This window comes from Cyprinodon tularosa, unplaced genomic scaffold (genome assembly GCF_016077235.1).
Source record: "Cyprinodon tularosa strain WSP-4 unplaced genomic scaffold, ASM1607723v1 ctg29, whole genome shotgun sequence".
NCBI lineage: Eukaryota > Metazoa > Chordata > Actinopteri > Cyprinodontiformes > Cyprinodontidae > Cyprinodon > Cyprinodon tularosa.
The window spans coordinates 1,974,830-1,990,836 of record NW_024038996.1 but is presented as its reverse complement, the minus strand read 5'-3'; the positions used below and the strand labels follow the sequence as shown (position 1 = coordinate 1,990,836).

At 38.3% G+C, this 16,007-nt stretch overlaps 1 protein-coding gene across 1 annotated transcript in view; it reads left to right on the top strand.

Annotated features, from left to right (window-relative positions):
• The window catches only part of LOC119787175 (piezo-type mechanosensitive ion channel component 2), a 165,613-nt gene that overhangs the window by 68,130 nt on the left and 81,476 nt on the right, over window positions 1-16,007 (top strand). The window contains exons 7-8 of the mRNA XM_038290831.1: window positions 3,500-3,713; window positions 13,476-13,650. Of these exons, the coding sequence (XP_038146759.1) occupies window positions 3,500-3,713; window positions 13,476-13,650 (389 nt within the window). The remainder of the gene's footprint in view (window positions 1-3,499; window positions 3,714-13,475; window positions 13,651-16,007) is intronic.

The window sequence follows — 16,007 nt, the reverse complement described above, 5'->3', positions numbered from 1 at the left end:
ACCATGAGGGCTCATTTTTCTCTTTATCAACTCGCCAATTTTGTCATGGTATGTATTTCTAATAACATGGGAATTAACGTCTCCTGACTCGCGATCATGCTGATCTTTATAACCTCTGAGCAAGCTATGAGTTTAGTCAAAAGATGGAAAAGATCCAGTATCCAGAAAACCTTACTGTGAAGTAAAACTTTATTTGAGCTGATTCTGAATTATCTATGATTCATTTTTTAATTGATTGCTATGATTAAATGTGTTATTTACTTTAAAGAAAACTTGTTCTTCTGTAGTAGTTTATATTTTTAGTTAATGCAATTCTACAACTTTAAAATAACAGTTACTTTTTTACTTCACTTACAAACCAAGTCAGTGTGATTAAATAATTCAATTTTATGTGCTATAAGTAATGTAAAAAAAAAAGTTAGCATAGCCCAAATAAAAAAGAAAAAGGGGGGAAAAACATCTTCTAAGAAAAAAGTGATTTCTGTTCTATTGCAAAATGTGCAAGTTGAAAATAAAAAGAAGCCACTTAGTGTTACAAATGACAAAAAATGCTAAATTCAATATTTAAACTCAGCCTCTTTTCTGAGCCAGCCTGCATCTGCATATCTCGGCTTTGTCTGGCTGCACCGCTTCCTTTTTTATGCATGTCAGGACATATGTTACGTATTTGAGGTAAGCACAAGGGAGATACAGGTATCTTTGAATTAAGCATAAGATTGGAGCACATATGCAGATAGACTAGTGTGTTTGCAGACATTTCATCACAGGAAAGCAGTGAATCCCATAGTTTCAAGGGGCTCTTTATTCTTTTGGTATCAGTTCACTGAAGGGACCTTGCACAGAAGAGAAATAATCTCTGGTCAGGGCAGGAGCTCAGATTACAAACCCACTGCTGGGAATATTACCGACAAAGGTTACAAACTGTAATATTATTCTGCTTCTCCTCTGCCTGCATCTTCTCCATGTAATGATCAGATCTAGCATACGGGCACTGCTTTTACAAATTGCGACTCCTTTTACAGTACAATGCACAAAAAACAATTAGACAAGTGATACTGTAGGTGCAAATATTTGCTGTTTAGTGGATAACATTGCAATGAAAAAAAAAGACATAAATTTTGCCTATCAACATACCAGAACTTTTCTTTCAGCAAGCAAGTTGAATAAAAATTCCATCAAAAGAAACCCATCCCTTCAACACTAAATGGTTTTTGTACAATCATGTGGCCAGTGCCATTTCAAAGGACTGAAAAATACGGTAGGAAAAAATAAAATAAAAGGTAAGATCGGGCACATTACTAGCCATTTAAATGCCCTGAGCACAATTATTATGTCGTGCCTCTCATCTGGAAAGGAAAATTGATACAGTTTTTGTCAGTTGTTTGTATTTTTTTCCAAAAAAGATTTTTCTGCTGTAAAAATATGAAGAGGAGCTGACACACGTAGAACAAGACTTTTTTTTTTTTATAAGTGCTAGTAGAATAAAGCGATCCAGGCATAACAATTGATCGGAATAGATCACGTGACTTCATCACCAGTTTCTTGTCGACAGATATCTGTTCAAAGGTATAGACATGGTTGTTCCATACCTCTATTCATACCTACATTCTGATCAGACAGACAGACTGATCAACAACCCCCATACTGCTGACTTTCAGCATACTGTCACTCCTGTTTAGAGATCGATTGTTAAAAAACATTAAAGAATGTAACCAACACATTAATTTTAGACCAAGTCTCAGTCATGATGCAACTAACAGAGAGACCAGAAATATGCAGAAATAATACTTTTAAAAAACCCATAAAGAGTTGATATTGCGAATGAATGACCTTTACATATAAACAAAGTGCAGTATGTTGATATTAAGCCTCTGTTTAGCCCCTAACTCACCAAATCAGATGTTGCATCCATTTTGACAGAAAATGGTGTTGGATGAGGTCGTAGCATTTAGCACTCATTAAAAGTCAGTTGAAATTATCACAACTGACAGGATTTTCTGCAAGGGGGCCTCCTGATTAGATAGAGCCCAGGTCTATTTAAGTGTGACTAAGCAGCAATTCAGCTGCAATTTCATGAGTCTAACAGGAAGAGAGACACGGATACAAGGTAAGCACATCAGCTTTGGGGGAAAATGCAAAATAATATCTGTTAATTGCACGGGGAAACAGTCAGGTTTGGAGTCACAGAGAGCATATATAGCAAGAAGGACAGACTTGTGCAAAAACATTCAATTAAACATAAAAAATACTTTACCCATGATAAAAGTTCAGAAGAACAGAGAATGGATAAAGTAGTTATCCTCTTTGAGCCTTGCAAAAATGAGGGATAGAAAACGCAGTTAATCACTCCTCAAAAAGAAAACATAATCTTCAGGAAAACGGATGAAGTAAAATAGCAATCCTTTTTGAGCCTAACAAAAAACAAAATAACGAGGGACAGACAGTGCAGGTAAACACATCTAGTCTTTTCCCCTCTTTATGAAAATAAAAGTAAAATGACAACATCAATACATTTCTCAGATCTCTCCATTAGAATAACCGCTCACTGCTTCAATAAGCATATAAACCATCCAACAGCCTTTTGTGCTGCATTTTCAATTTTATGTTTTTAATATACACCTATCAAAATTCTCTATCTGTTCTGGTTTGAGATGCTGCGCAGACTTGTTAAGTAAGGCTGTACTTTATAGCCACTTCTTTTTTGAAATTCATTTTATATAAACTGATGATCAGTAATGAGATCTTAACCCTGAATTCAGGACCAGATTTCTTAAGAGAGCTCTGTTGCTTAAAATGAAGGTTTAATGGCAAGAAAAACAGGTTAATCCTCCTGTTTTGATCCTGAAAAGAATAAAAGTGAATGAAAATATTTTATAAATAATATTTCACTGTCCTGTTAAACAGTCTAGAAGATGGTAAGAAGAAATATTGGCATGAGGAAATGTAAAGGAGAAATAAGTCAAGGATCAAACAAGCATTCATAATAATATCACAGCTCTTTAGTTTTTAGAGACGTGACTACTTCTTAAGATCAGGAAAAATTGCTTAAATTTAGGGGCATTTGCATTTTAAGACAATCTTGAAAATTGTCATTTCCTGTTAGAATAAAAAAAATACAGCACATTTTGTAATTTTTTAAAACTATTTTTAACTGTTAAAGTAATTTGAGAAAAATGTTTAAAATGGAAAGAAACTGGAAATGGGAAGTGGGACCAAAACAGAAAATAAGAAAAAAAAAAACAGAAATTGGTATCAAACATGCATCTGGATTTATTTCTCCCTTTATCTATTAAGTGTTTAAGAGAACCCAATCCTAACTTCATCAGAATTACATACTTTCATTGCTCCCTATATCTCAGCAACTGATTTCCAGATCAGCAACAAAGCTAGAAAGCAAACTTTCAGTCATTTAATTCTTATGTACTGAGAATGTACAATGTATTTGGAATTTTTGTTTTCTTCAATTAATCTGCTGTTTCCTTTGCTTTTGTGTTTACAGGGATCATGCTTCCCTCGCTGACTTCTTTTGTTTACTTCTCCATCTTCCTGTTCCTGTGCACCTGGTGGTCTCTCTGCCGGACCTTTAACACCCTCATATTCAGCTGCATGTGTGTCCTGATGGCCATCTTCAGTGCCGGACATCTTGTGGTGCTTTACCTTTACCAGTTCCAGTTTTTCCAAGAGTCCATCTCACCAAACGACACATACGTCAGGTTAGAAGCAAAGAGGTTTACCTAACCAATGAGTGGGCAGAACTTAATCTGTAGCTGTATTTGAAGATGTTGCTTTGAACTGAGATAAATGTGAATAATCAAATTTTTAAAAGACAAAGTTCTGATGACCAAGCATAAACAGTGGTATTTATTTCACTGAGTTTGTTTAAATGTCAATAAATATTTGCTCTTGTTACAAACAGGAAGGTAAAAAGGAAAGACAAACCCAGCTGCAGTGAAGACATTTTAAACTCCCACTCACTGCTCATCGATATTAAAGGCAGGGACACTATTTGGACCCTATAAGCTTCCTGTGGTCACTGGGGTGAAAACAGTGGGAAAGCATTGCATACACAGTCGATAAGAACAATTAATTCACAAAATAAAAAATAGCTTGAACCAAATAAAAAGTTAAATAAGCCTAACTAAATATTGTGTTAAATTTAGGCAGATTGAACACCACAAGTCTGTTCCGTTACACTGGATAAACATTAAATCTAAGGGAAACATATTTTACCTTTTTATTAAAGTTTTACTTCCATATCTAACAGAATATAAAAAGTAAAACACTTGACTAATTAAATCAGCTAAAGGACTGAATAGTAATACACAGGGAAGAATTGCTAAAATAAAACTGTTATCTGACGTCCTGGACCAAAAGGCAGACTCAAACTCCGGAGCAGCATAGTAAGTTTTGAGACTTTGATGAAATTGCTTAAACAGGTAAAAAAGCGAAACCATTGTGTAGACAGAAAGATTAACTGTGGACCTGATGAATGCTGACAGCCAACTTAAGGCTATAAGTAATGAGGAAAACACCCGCAAACAAGTGGCAAAATGTGGAGACACAGGTGGATGAAATCTACTAATTTACAGAAGGCTTTGGCTAAGGGAGAATTTCTTAAAAAGGGAAAGATGTGAGGAATGAACTAAGAGAATCAAACATGTAGAAATAAGGACTAAAGAAAATAGGGACAAACCACTCTAAAATGAGCTAGTAAACAACTGGTAAAAAATAAACACACCTAACTATTATGGCAAACCCCCACTGGCAAAGAGAACATACTGAAAACCACAAGAAGCCAGAAGCTGACAATTGTAATGCAGTGTAATGTTACACTAGATATATATAAGGAAAACTAACTCTCACATTACAGAGGAAAAATAAAATAGGAAAATAAAAATATATTTATGGGTAACTCCCTGTAACCTGTTTTACTCAGTAAATATATTTCTACAGCTGCTATCAACATGACATTTTTAGCAGATTTCTTTAACAATCCATGCAATCCACACATACAAAGAAATTAATTCAGAGATATCCAGAAATGAAGTTAGATGTACTAATGTGGAATAGCACAGGGGGAAAAGTATTGAACATGTGAAGAAAGCAATAATATATCAGCTGGTTCAGTCACAAATGATGGCCTATATAAAGGTATCCCTGGCATCAAACAAAAAACAACTCATGATGGGTGAAAGTAAAGAGCTTTCTCAAGACCTTTGCAACCTTAATGATGGTATTTGTTACAGAAGGATATCTAAACTTCTGAATGTTCAATATGGCAATAATCCGGAAGTGGAAACAACATCATTTTACCATAAACAGACCAGGACCAGGTGCTCCCCTCAAGATTTCTGACAGAGGAGTGAAAAAAATCATCAGAAGAGTTGTCCAAGAGCCAAAGACTACTTGTGGAGAACTTCAGAAAGACCTGGAATTACAATTGTTTCAAAGAATACAATAAGTAACTCATTCAACCACCAGGAACTGTATGCACACTCAAACATGTTGAAACTTGTTTATATTTTGCTGCCCAACATTTAGACACGCCTAGGAGAATTTAGTCTGGTTAGATGAGACCAAATCTGAACTCTTTGGATGCCATAATACACATCATGTTTGGAGGTCAAATGGCACTGCACATCATCCCAAAAACACCATACCAACAGTGAAGTTTGGAGGTGGGAACATCGTGGCATGGTCCAGCCAATCACCTGACTTGAATCAAATAGAAAAATCTATTGAAAGTAAAGTGTTGTTTTCGTCAACGATGACGATGATGAAATTATCTCATAGACGCTCCTTTTTTCATGACGATAACGAAAACTGATGAGCTTGAGATGGATTTTTAATGATGAAAACATTAACAGTCATTAGTGTGAGTTTTTGTTGACGAGAAATAAAATAGTTAGCGGGTGGACTAGCAGGCATTTAAAATGCATCATTGTGCTGTAAACTGTTAAACAAACTAAGCAGTATCAGCTGTGCTGCAGCATCCTGTTTGGTTTCTCCCACCACCTGGCATCCTGCATAGCCACAGATGGACAATGGCAGCAGTGGAGGGGGTAAAAGTAGTCTGGAATGCTCCGGTACTGCGCGCTCAACTCTGACAAACTCTGTTCTTCCAACTGTGCTTGTACATATATGCATCTTTGCACGCACGTTGCTCAGAGTCTGCGCTTTACGCTCCACAATGATGGTCTGCTCTTAGCAGTAAGGCTCTTCCTGCTCTCGCTACTTAATAAACTATTTAGCTGATCATCCTCTGCCAAGCATAAAAACTATCATAATTTTTTTTCCCCCAGCTCACAAGAGGTGACGCAAAACCTTCTGTAATTTTTACCACTCGGAATCCCTAAATTATATTCAAAGCAAATATTTAAAACCATTCCTTTATTGTAAATTTTGTTAGCTTGTGTGCTATATTAACCAATATGATGTGTTGAACTAGATCTGCTATTTTCCCACCTTTTTTTGATACACTTTTGTATTAAGTAGAGCATTCATTCCTAAAGGTTTTTTGCATTCTATAAATCAAAGTTTTCTGCCCAACAGCAATGATGAACTGCACGGCAGCATTGTATCTCCAGCAATTGTGGTATCTAGGCAAGAGCTGACAGTCTGGTAAAGAATCTCGTTATTTGAAATTGTAAAGGTTAGTTGTTTTTTTAAGGGAAGCATTAAACTGACTAAAACTAGACTAAAACCTTTTTTAGGTTTAGTCGACTAAAATCGACTAAAACTATCATATATAGTAACGACTAAAATGTTTAATGATCTAGACAGAAGATCCAAATTTTCAGCCAGAAACACAGGACTAGAATTTAAACCATTTATTCTGAACTCAGGACTTCAGGAGCACATCCACTGAGAACAAGGGATAACTTTTCAGAATCCTCCCTTCAGCGGGGACCGGCAGCTTTAACAGAGCGGGCTGCTCCTTTAACAGTTGTTGGGTGGCCAACAGTTGAGTAGAGTGGCAGTGGAGCAAAGAGGCAGGATCAAGGTCCTGCAAGCCAGACTCAGGTTTAATGATCAGGGGGCTTGGCAGGATGCAGAAGTCAAGGGGTAGAAACAGGGTAATTGTCAAGAAGGCAGAGAAATCCGACGAGGGTTAGGCACAAGGGAAAATCCGTGAAGCGAAGATGTGGTCAAGAACTTGGTCAAGTCAACGTGAAGTGCTGGATACTACTTGCTTGTTGGTTGCAATTATCTGGCCTTGTCTGCCTGCCACAGGCTGACTTATAACAGCTGAGAGACATGCTGCTGATTGCACTGTAGTGCAGCAGGCAGAAGCTGGAGTTGATTGTTCACAGGCAGAGCAGAGCAGGCAGACGGGCCAAAATCATAACAAAATGTGACCAAAACTAATAATAGTTTTGGTCCTGAAGACGAAGACTAAGACTAAATCTAAGATGGCTTTCAAAACAACACTGCGAAAAAACTAAAGATCAGACTTTGTGTGGATGAATGGGCCAAAATCACACCTGGGAAATTCATGCAAGTAATTTCTCCATACAGGAGGCGTCTTGAAGCTGTCATTGCCAATAAAAGCTTTTCTACAAAGTATTAAATGAATTTCAGTAAGTGTGTTCAATACTTATTCCCTGTGCCATTGCACATGATTACGCATAACTGACTTTAATTGATCTGGACATCTGTGGTTTGATTGCTTTGTAAAAAGCAAAAAAATGGTGGCTTGATCAATAATAATTATTCTATGTATGTATGTATGCGTTCCAACATACCACTTTTTATGTGGTTATTTTTAATGGTATCCATCTTCAGCATCGCTGTAGCAGTATTTGTGTTGTGTTGGTGCCCTTAGCTTTGCAGTGTTTTATTGATTTCACTGTTTCCCCATTTGAAAGCTGCTACTATGTGTCAGTATCCAAGCTATTTGCAGCATTATATAGCTAAAAACTGCTTTGAGCAAGCAAAGAGTCCTCCTCATCCTCTTGCCACTGATGGTAGATAACATTTTCTGTTGCTGGAGACAATCTCATATTATTACCATTGACAGGTATTACTGAAAAACTGTTCTACTGCTGCTGCAAAGAAGTAAAGAAGCTTAAATTGAAGCTGCAGTGACTCTAAATAGAGTTTGTTAAATTGTTGTCAAAGAACATGTGAGATCCATGGAGGTAAAGATGCTGATCTGCTTTCCCTTATCTGATGTTCTTTTATATTTCAGGTCTCAAATATGCTTATCTGTATTGGTTTCTAGACTGAAAGCATCTTAAGTTTTTTTTTTTTTTTCAGTTAAACGCACATCTCTTAAAAAAAAGGAGTAAAAAATGTTTAAGAAAATTGTGAAATTTAATTTAATTGAGGAGGCTAAATACTCATTTGATTCAGGTGTGGAAGCAGAGACGTGATAGAGGAACCCTGCTCTGGTGCGATTGACTTGCAGTGGGAGGGTTGTGGGTTTGAATACCGGTTTAGAGTTTACTGGAGTGAATTTGTATCAATGCCATTCAAGGGTTCTCTGTTCTCCTTCTACAGCCCAAAGGCATAGCTGTTTAATCTCAATTTTTTTCTAAATTTATAGCCAAGTTAAATGTGTTAGAAGAGTAAAATGCATTTCCACAGGTGGCTTAATATAATGAAATCATAAAAATAGAAAAATGATTGCAGCTTTAAATTTACTGCTTGGTCAAAATCTTACCTAGACAATCTGACAGGAATCTATGTGGAACTTTAATGCTAAATTTAACTTAACTGGCTTTCAGACATTGTCCACATGTTTTGAGTTATCACTGAGATCAGGGCTATCCAAAAGCATAATGTAAGCCTTTTCTGGGTAATTTTCCTCTTTAAAAAGCTAACTGAGTGCATCTTTGTGAATCTGATAACACATCAGCAGACTGTCCGCCTGATTCCAGTGTCATGTTTGACAGGTGTGCAGTGTTTTACGTTTCAGTAGCCTCATCTTGACCCCTTTCAGCATTGTGGCCTGCTTCTTCTCTTGGAGCTATTTGGCTTTATTTGAGTTTGCAGTTGCCAGATTTGGAGCTGGAGATTCTTTTTTTTTTATTCAATATCTTTTAGTCTAAATAATGCGAAGGTTCCAAGTATCAGGGGATCATCCTTCTAAGCCTCCCCAGGTAGGCCCATACCAGGGTGCTGCAGAGGAGAGTCTGCCTGTTTGCCTAACTTTGGCTTCAGGAATAGCAGTGTGGTTTTCTTTCAGCCCAACACCCTCTGCAGTGCTTGAGTTGTTTATTAGAGTTTTCCCAGCTGGTCCACATTTGTTTTGTGGACCTGGAGGAGGCATTTTTTGTCCTGTGGTACTAAGTGAGGATCACCCAGAATTATGCAGTTGGGTGCCCTTTACTAGGGGCCATCTGTTCTCTGTACAGGCAGAGAGGAAGTCTGTTCCGCATTTCTGGTCATAAGTCAGACCCGTTCCTGTTGCATATTGGCTCCTTCATGGACAGGATTTCTAATCACCGCCAAGGGCTGGAGGTGGTCTTGTTTTGGGACCTGTGGATTTTCTCTCTAGTTTTTGGGGATGATGTAATTCTGCTTGCTCCTTTGAGCCAAGACCTACAGCAGGCACTTGGTCAGTTCATAGCTGATTGTCAATCAGCTGGGATGAAGATCAGCTTCTCCGGGTCTGAATCCATGATTCTCAACTGAAAAAAAGCTGTTTGCCCTCTTCAGGTCAAAGCATAGTTAAGTAGGGTCAAGTCCTCTTTCAAGTAGAGGATTAACTATCTAAGGCTCTGTTCATTAGCGAGAGGAGAATGGAGCAGGGGATGGACATAATGTGGATGCTGCACCTGTCTGTTGCGCTGAAGAAAGTGCCAAGTCAGTCTACCTTCCTACCCTCAGCTATAGTCATGAAATCTTATTGACGACTAAAGGAACAAGGTCCTGGATACAAGTAGATAAAATGATATTCCTTCTGAGGAACGTCTCCTTCAGGAGGTGTTCAAGGCCCAGGACAAGATGGAGGGACTATGCCTTTTAACTGGCAATCAAAAACCATCTGGCTTCCACGAGAGGAGCTGAGCAATATATCTAAGGAGAGGGAAGTTAGGAGAGGGAAGTATGGGGCTCCCTGTTGAGGTTGCTGCTCTCACAACCCTGGTATGGGATTAAGCAAAAGAATGATTTTGAGTACGAGTAATGGTAAAGCGTCATGGTCAGTGCTCCCTCGAAGATATGAGCCTGCGCAATTGAGAACTCCTCATGCCTTCCCAGTGCACGAGAAAATCTATATCAAACAAAATCCAACATAAACTGTAAATTAATTATGCTACGTTCACACCGGACGCAGCAGGTGTGGCAGAAGCAGCGAGTTTACATACAAAGTCATTGGTTGACGTGCGTCGAGGTGCAGCAAAAGGTCCCGCAGCACGTTTTGAGCAGCAGGCGCAGCGCGTCTGAGCAGCTGAAGCAGCGCGTCGGGAGCGCCACATCAACCAATCAGAGAAGCTGATCTGGGAGCTGGCCGTGAGACAGACACATCGCTGATGATACAGAGCGCTGTGATCACTCCTCTAAAACAGTTTATTAAATTAACTTAAAATGCTGAAACCTGCAGGCAGAATATGTTCGCTTTTATTATCCCGGTGCCTGCAGTTTGGATTATTTAGATGAAAACCACCTACCAGCTGCCGCGGTGAACCGCGAGGAGGCGACCTGGCCAGAGGCCGCTGTTGAAGGGATTCCTACTGTCGGCGCACTGCCGGTATGTCGGGGTCTGAGCGGCTGCGACAGAAATAATATTAGAAGGCAGGATGATAATCTGAATGAACTGACTGCACTGATTAAGTTTTTAGGTGGATTGTCTCACTTAAAAACATATTAAAGCTACAGTGTGTAATAATTACAGGGATATACAGTCAGAAATGTAATATATTATACATAACTATGTTATTTTATCATCATCTACGAGCTCAGCCTCTTAACCTTAATATTTGCGTTGCCTTAGAATTCGTTATTTATAATTACATAGGAGCGGGTCTCGCAGCCATGGAGGCAGACATCTTTGCGCTACGGCAGCGCAGAGCCAACAAACTAGCGATTGCGAGATCGCCAAAATGTCACAACAATGTAGAAAAAATAACGGATATATTTATTATCTTAAGTCTACATGAAATCTATACCCTACACAGACTAATGAAATACTATCTGTAAAATTATCTATGTAAACAAACCTCTTCACTTGAGAAGGTAGGTGATGCGGACGTCGTGGAAGACATTTTGTCCCGTAACGCTCGCCGTACTGTTGGGGGGGAGAAGCGGTGGGGGGAGATGTTCATGTTGCTGCAGTCTGCAGTCTGACCGCTAGATGTCGCTAAAAGTTACACACTGTAGCTTTAAAACTACTTTATTCCCACTGATCACAGCAAATATTGCTGCAAGGCAAAGAAAGGATAGAGTAGTTACGCCCAATGCGCGTCAGACACACTTTTGGGCTGCGCAGCGAGAGCAGCAGAGCTGCTTCAGCTGCGCGTCAGAACTAACTGGTACAAGCAGCAAAAATGAAGCAGCAGACGCGATTTTGCTGCTCTTACTGCGTCCGGTGTGACCGTAGCATTAGACTGTTAAAAAACAAAAACTTCTGTATTCTTTTGAATCGGTGTATCATTCTACAGAGAAAAAACGGACAGCTCTGCAACCCCAACATGCACACAGTTTGGGACACACCTGTACATTGCACAGCTCGATGCTCCATATGACCTTTCTATTTGTTTTTTTGCTAAATTCAAGTACATGAAGCAAAAATATAAACAGGAGTCACATTCTCAGATATAGTGGCTTAGATGTGAGAAACTAAAGATATCATAGCATGTGGATATTTGTTTTACATTCATGCATCCAGTGCTGATTGTGCAACAGGTTTAGTTTAATGAATCATATCAAAAAGCGTCTTAAAGTGTCATCGGAGAAAAATAGATCAAATTTAAGTCAGATTTGGTCATATTCTAGTGACATTTACTCGTTTTTTTATTTATTTATCGATATTAATCATAAAATGCTCAAACTTAAATTTACAGGAATTTATGTTGTATCACAAGCTTCAGCACACATTTCATTGCAAAAAATGTGAAAAATGAACAGGACCCTCCCCCGGTCCAAAACTGGATTTACCATTTATATTTTTTTTTACCGATCTCATGAGCAACTTTTTCAAATCACTTAAATTAAAAGTAAACTAATGGAAATCACTGCTGCATTCTTTCACTCTATTAATAAATAATGTAACTAGATATGATCAATATCAATAGTTATGAGAGAGTTATCAAATACTCAGCTTGCATATGCAATGATGAAGTTGACACAAAAAAGCCCAGACTTTTACAGATAATGAGTATATTTACACCTAAAACTGTAGTATGTTATCATGTGTTTATGTTAAATTTCTATCAAGCTGAGGTATTTCTGCCCTCTGCTGTGTTAAATGTAACACCTCCCCCTCAGAACTGTGTTTTTTCCTTCATGCACACCTTCAGGCTGAAAGAGTTGACTTCTTAAGCCACCAATACTTTCAAGCCCCATTGGATAATGGGCCATGGTAGTGCCTACCCTAATTGTGCTTTTTGACAGTGACTCGGCCTTGGTTTGCGACTGGTGCTGAGTGAAACCGTTGAGAGGCCTGGCTTCCAATCCACTTCCTGCCTCCCCTCCTTACAATGGAAGTTCCCAGTCATGTGACCAGCCAGCCTTCCCGGACTGAGCAGAAAGCGTCCAGGAAGGGAGCTTGGGTCAGGATGAGGAGGGGGTTCACTCCTCCAGATGGCATAAATAGTCTCAGGGGAGCCACTAAATCTGGGTAGTTGTGTCACATACGTCAGTGAAGTTCCTGACTGGATGAACTTTGTTGATTCAGTCAGGAAGAGAGTGAATCAGATGGCCCACTTGTTGTACAAACAAATCCTTACCGTTGCTGCATTGTTCAGATTCCAGGGTTCAAAGATTTTCATCTTGGGAATGTTTCTCTGCTTAATGGATCAAATGAAATTAGAATACAGCTCAAGCAGTTCTATTTTTTTATTTTATTTATTTTTTATTTTACCTTTATTTTACCAGGAGGTCCCTTGAGATAAAATCTATTTTTCGAGGGAGACCTGGCCAAGAGGCAGCAGTACAGTAAGACATAAAAACACAGGACAACATAATAAAATCAATCATAAACTAGACTCTAGAATAACAGTTAGAATTCTCTGTGCAAGAGGTTTTCAATAGTGATTTAAAATGCTGTAGCGGAATAAGAGTCCGCAATTGCAGGGAGTTTTGAATATTGTGCCACGACCATGTTGTTGCATAGAAAAATTATGTTTTGCCAAGATCTGTGTTGATGCTGGGAATAGTGTAAAGAACACGACTTGAGCTAGTTGACTATATAAAAATAATTAAGAGGTAATGTGAGATTTTTAAATGTTCACTGCTAAGGGTTTTTAGCACTTTACCCTAAAAACAGTGCTTGTGTATTCCTCACATCCATGTTTCTTCTCCCTTTACAGGGTCTTTGGTATCGCCCCCATTGTCCAGACCAACTGTTCCTGCACGTGGAAGCTCACGGTGCACCCGGATCGTAAGTGGTACCACTTTGTCAATCCCATCATGCTGCTAATCCTCTATTACACCCTGGCCACACTCATCCGCCTTTGGCTGCAGGAGCCCATCGACCAACTCATGGTAAGGACAACGGATAGACGCAATGTCAGAGCAGGGATATTTTCAGTTAAATTAATTTATAGTATTGGTTTTGCTAAAAAGAAACACTGTTATCAGGAAATGTTTATTCTTGTATGTAGTTTATATACAAATATGCTAAAGCAGTGGGGTCAACTTCACTTCCTGAAGGTTGTTGATCCCAACGTTTTAGCAGCATGGGCTTTTTTTTCCCCCAACACTTGAATGCAAGATACATTTCCATTCACAATTTTAAACTGTCACTACTGTAATATAATTACTGTGTTAGAATATGTAACAAACATTTCAAACTCCATGAGAGCAAGAGAGAAATGCAAAGAAAAACAAAACACTTAAATTCCTACTGGAATGAAGCCATCAACGCCAACCTATGGCTACCCAACAAAATCTCACTGAGATACCTTATTGATCCCATGTAAACCTCAATTCCTATGTAAGATCTATACATATTTTTGGACATAATAAAATATGTAGGTATGGGACCCTGCTTGTGTACCATATTGTCTTTTACAAATGTCTTCCTAAGTTGGGAATGTGTTTTATGCTTTTGCTGGCAAATTTTTAAATTCCCTCTATGAATTTTTTTTTCTCCAGTCAATGCTTTTTGTTTGAAGTCCAGCATCCACCATCATATTTGTATGTAAAGTTGTATTTAGGTGTGACATCATGCTAGTATTTGAAAAGGCAAATTATACCTTTGGTATTCTAAAGGAGCATTTACCCTTTCTCCAAATTTTAAGCAAATATCAAAAAATGAAGCAGAGTAGTACCAGTGTGTACCCCATGAGCTATGTTCACATATGTTTCAGGCTAGTGATAATATCTGAAGTGTGGGAGTTTGAGGCCCTGTTGTGTTTTTGCAAATTGCAGTGTTTGAAGTCTGGCCCCTGGGCGCCACCCATGCCATATAACATGTTTGATTTAAAAAATGAGGGGGCCTCTGCAGAACTCAGGAGGTAATGCAGCCATTTTAAATGAGCTTTGTCAGATCAGGCATACGTCTTAAACCTGCACAATCACATTCTCTCTGAATCCGGTTCAGACAAAACTTCTCCAACTCTTTACTTTATATCTCACTTTCAAAAGTGAAAAAATGTTTCAGATGTTTTGGTTCCTTTATGCTTAATGGCCTCCATTCAGACTAATACATTTGCCTATCTTTGTGGAGTAGATTAGCACTTTTGAGTGCACAGAAGTTTCAAATACAACAGATTTAAGGCTTTTTGCACTTTTTCATGCATCTCCTCTTCCAGTTCTTGATCTCAATCTGTCAAAGTCAGTCTTAATGCTCATTCGCAGCCGCTCCCTAATCAATCTTCTTGAAGCAGGAAACAACTAAAATGAAGGATAATCAGCTAATTGTATTATTTATATGGTGAAAATGACAGCAGACAGACCCTTTTATCACATTTTCATATGATCAAATTATTAGTTTGTCAAAGAATTCAAAGTTTGAGCAAGTTCAAAGAAAAAATGTTAAAGAATACGTGCAATATGATAAAATGAGCACTGTTTCAACTGCAACAATAATTTCTACTAAGAAAACAATATAATTGTTTTTTATTCTTGTTTTTATTTTGATCTTAAACTCTCGACTTCCTCTACCCTTTACCCAGCTGACTAACAGAGTGCAGCAACATGTGGAGGGGATTTTCTACTATGAACAATAGAAATATTGTGATAGAAAATGAATGTTTTATTCAAGAGCAATTAAGCCTCATGCCAGAAACTTACTTTGAAATAAATGATGTTTTACAGAAATTGATCGTTTTTACAGGTTGTATTGCAAGTTTTGGTATAGCACTGATATGATGGAGTCAACAAACTTTATTAGGCATAATTCTGATGTTTTGGAGCCTTTATCTGTACATTTCTTTAAAATATTTAGATATTTTCTGATAAAATACAGTACAAAAGTGTCCCCTCATTTAATCTTACAACTGGATCATATGGACCGTTTCTGCCATCTGCCAGTCTGTTGCAGGGAAATACAGAGACACATGAACATGTACTTACACATTAACACATAAGGGAAATTTAGAGCACAGAAATCGCTGAAGGAACAGGCAAAATCCATGCAGAAACACCCTAGGCGAGAATTAAAACTCAGGACCTGCTTGCTGTAAGGCAACTGTGCTACAAACTGCGACACCAGGCTGCTGTGGAAATAATCATTTAATAAAAATATGCATAGGCTAATTTATCCACACCATTTTTTTAATAAAGCCATTAAGGAATGTTTGCAGTTCTGAGGAAAGTCGACTGCTGGCCGGATTGTCTGCCGTGTCTAATAGTGTGTTACCTGAGACACTGCGGGTCTGATTCTGCCAAAGCCTGCA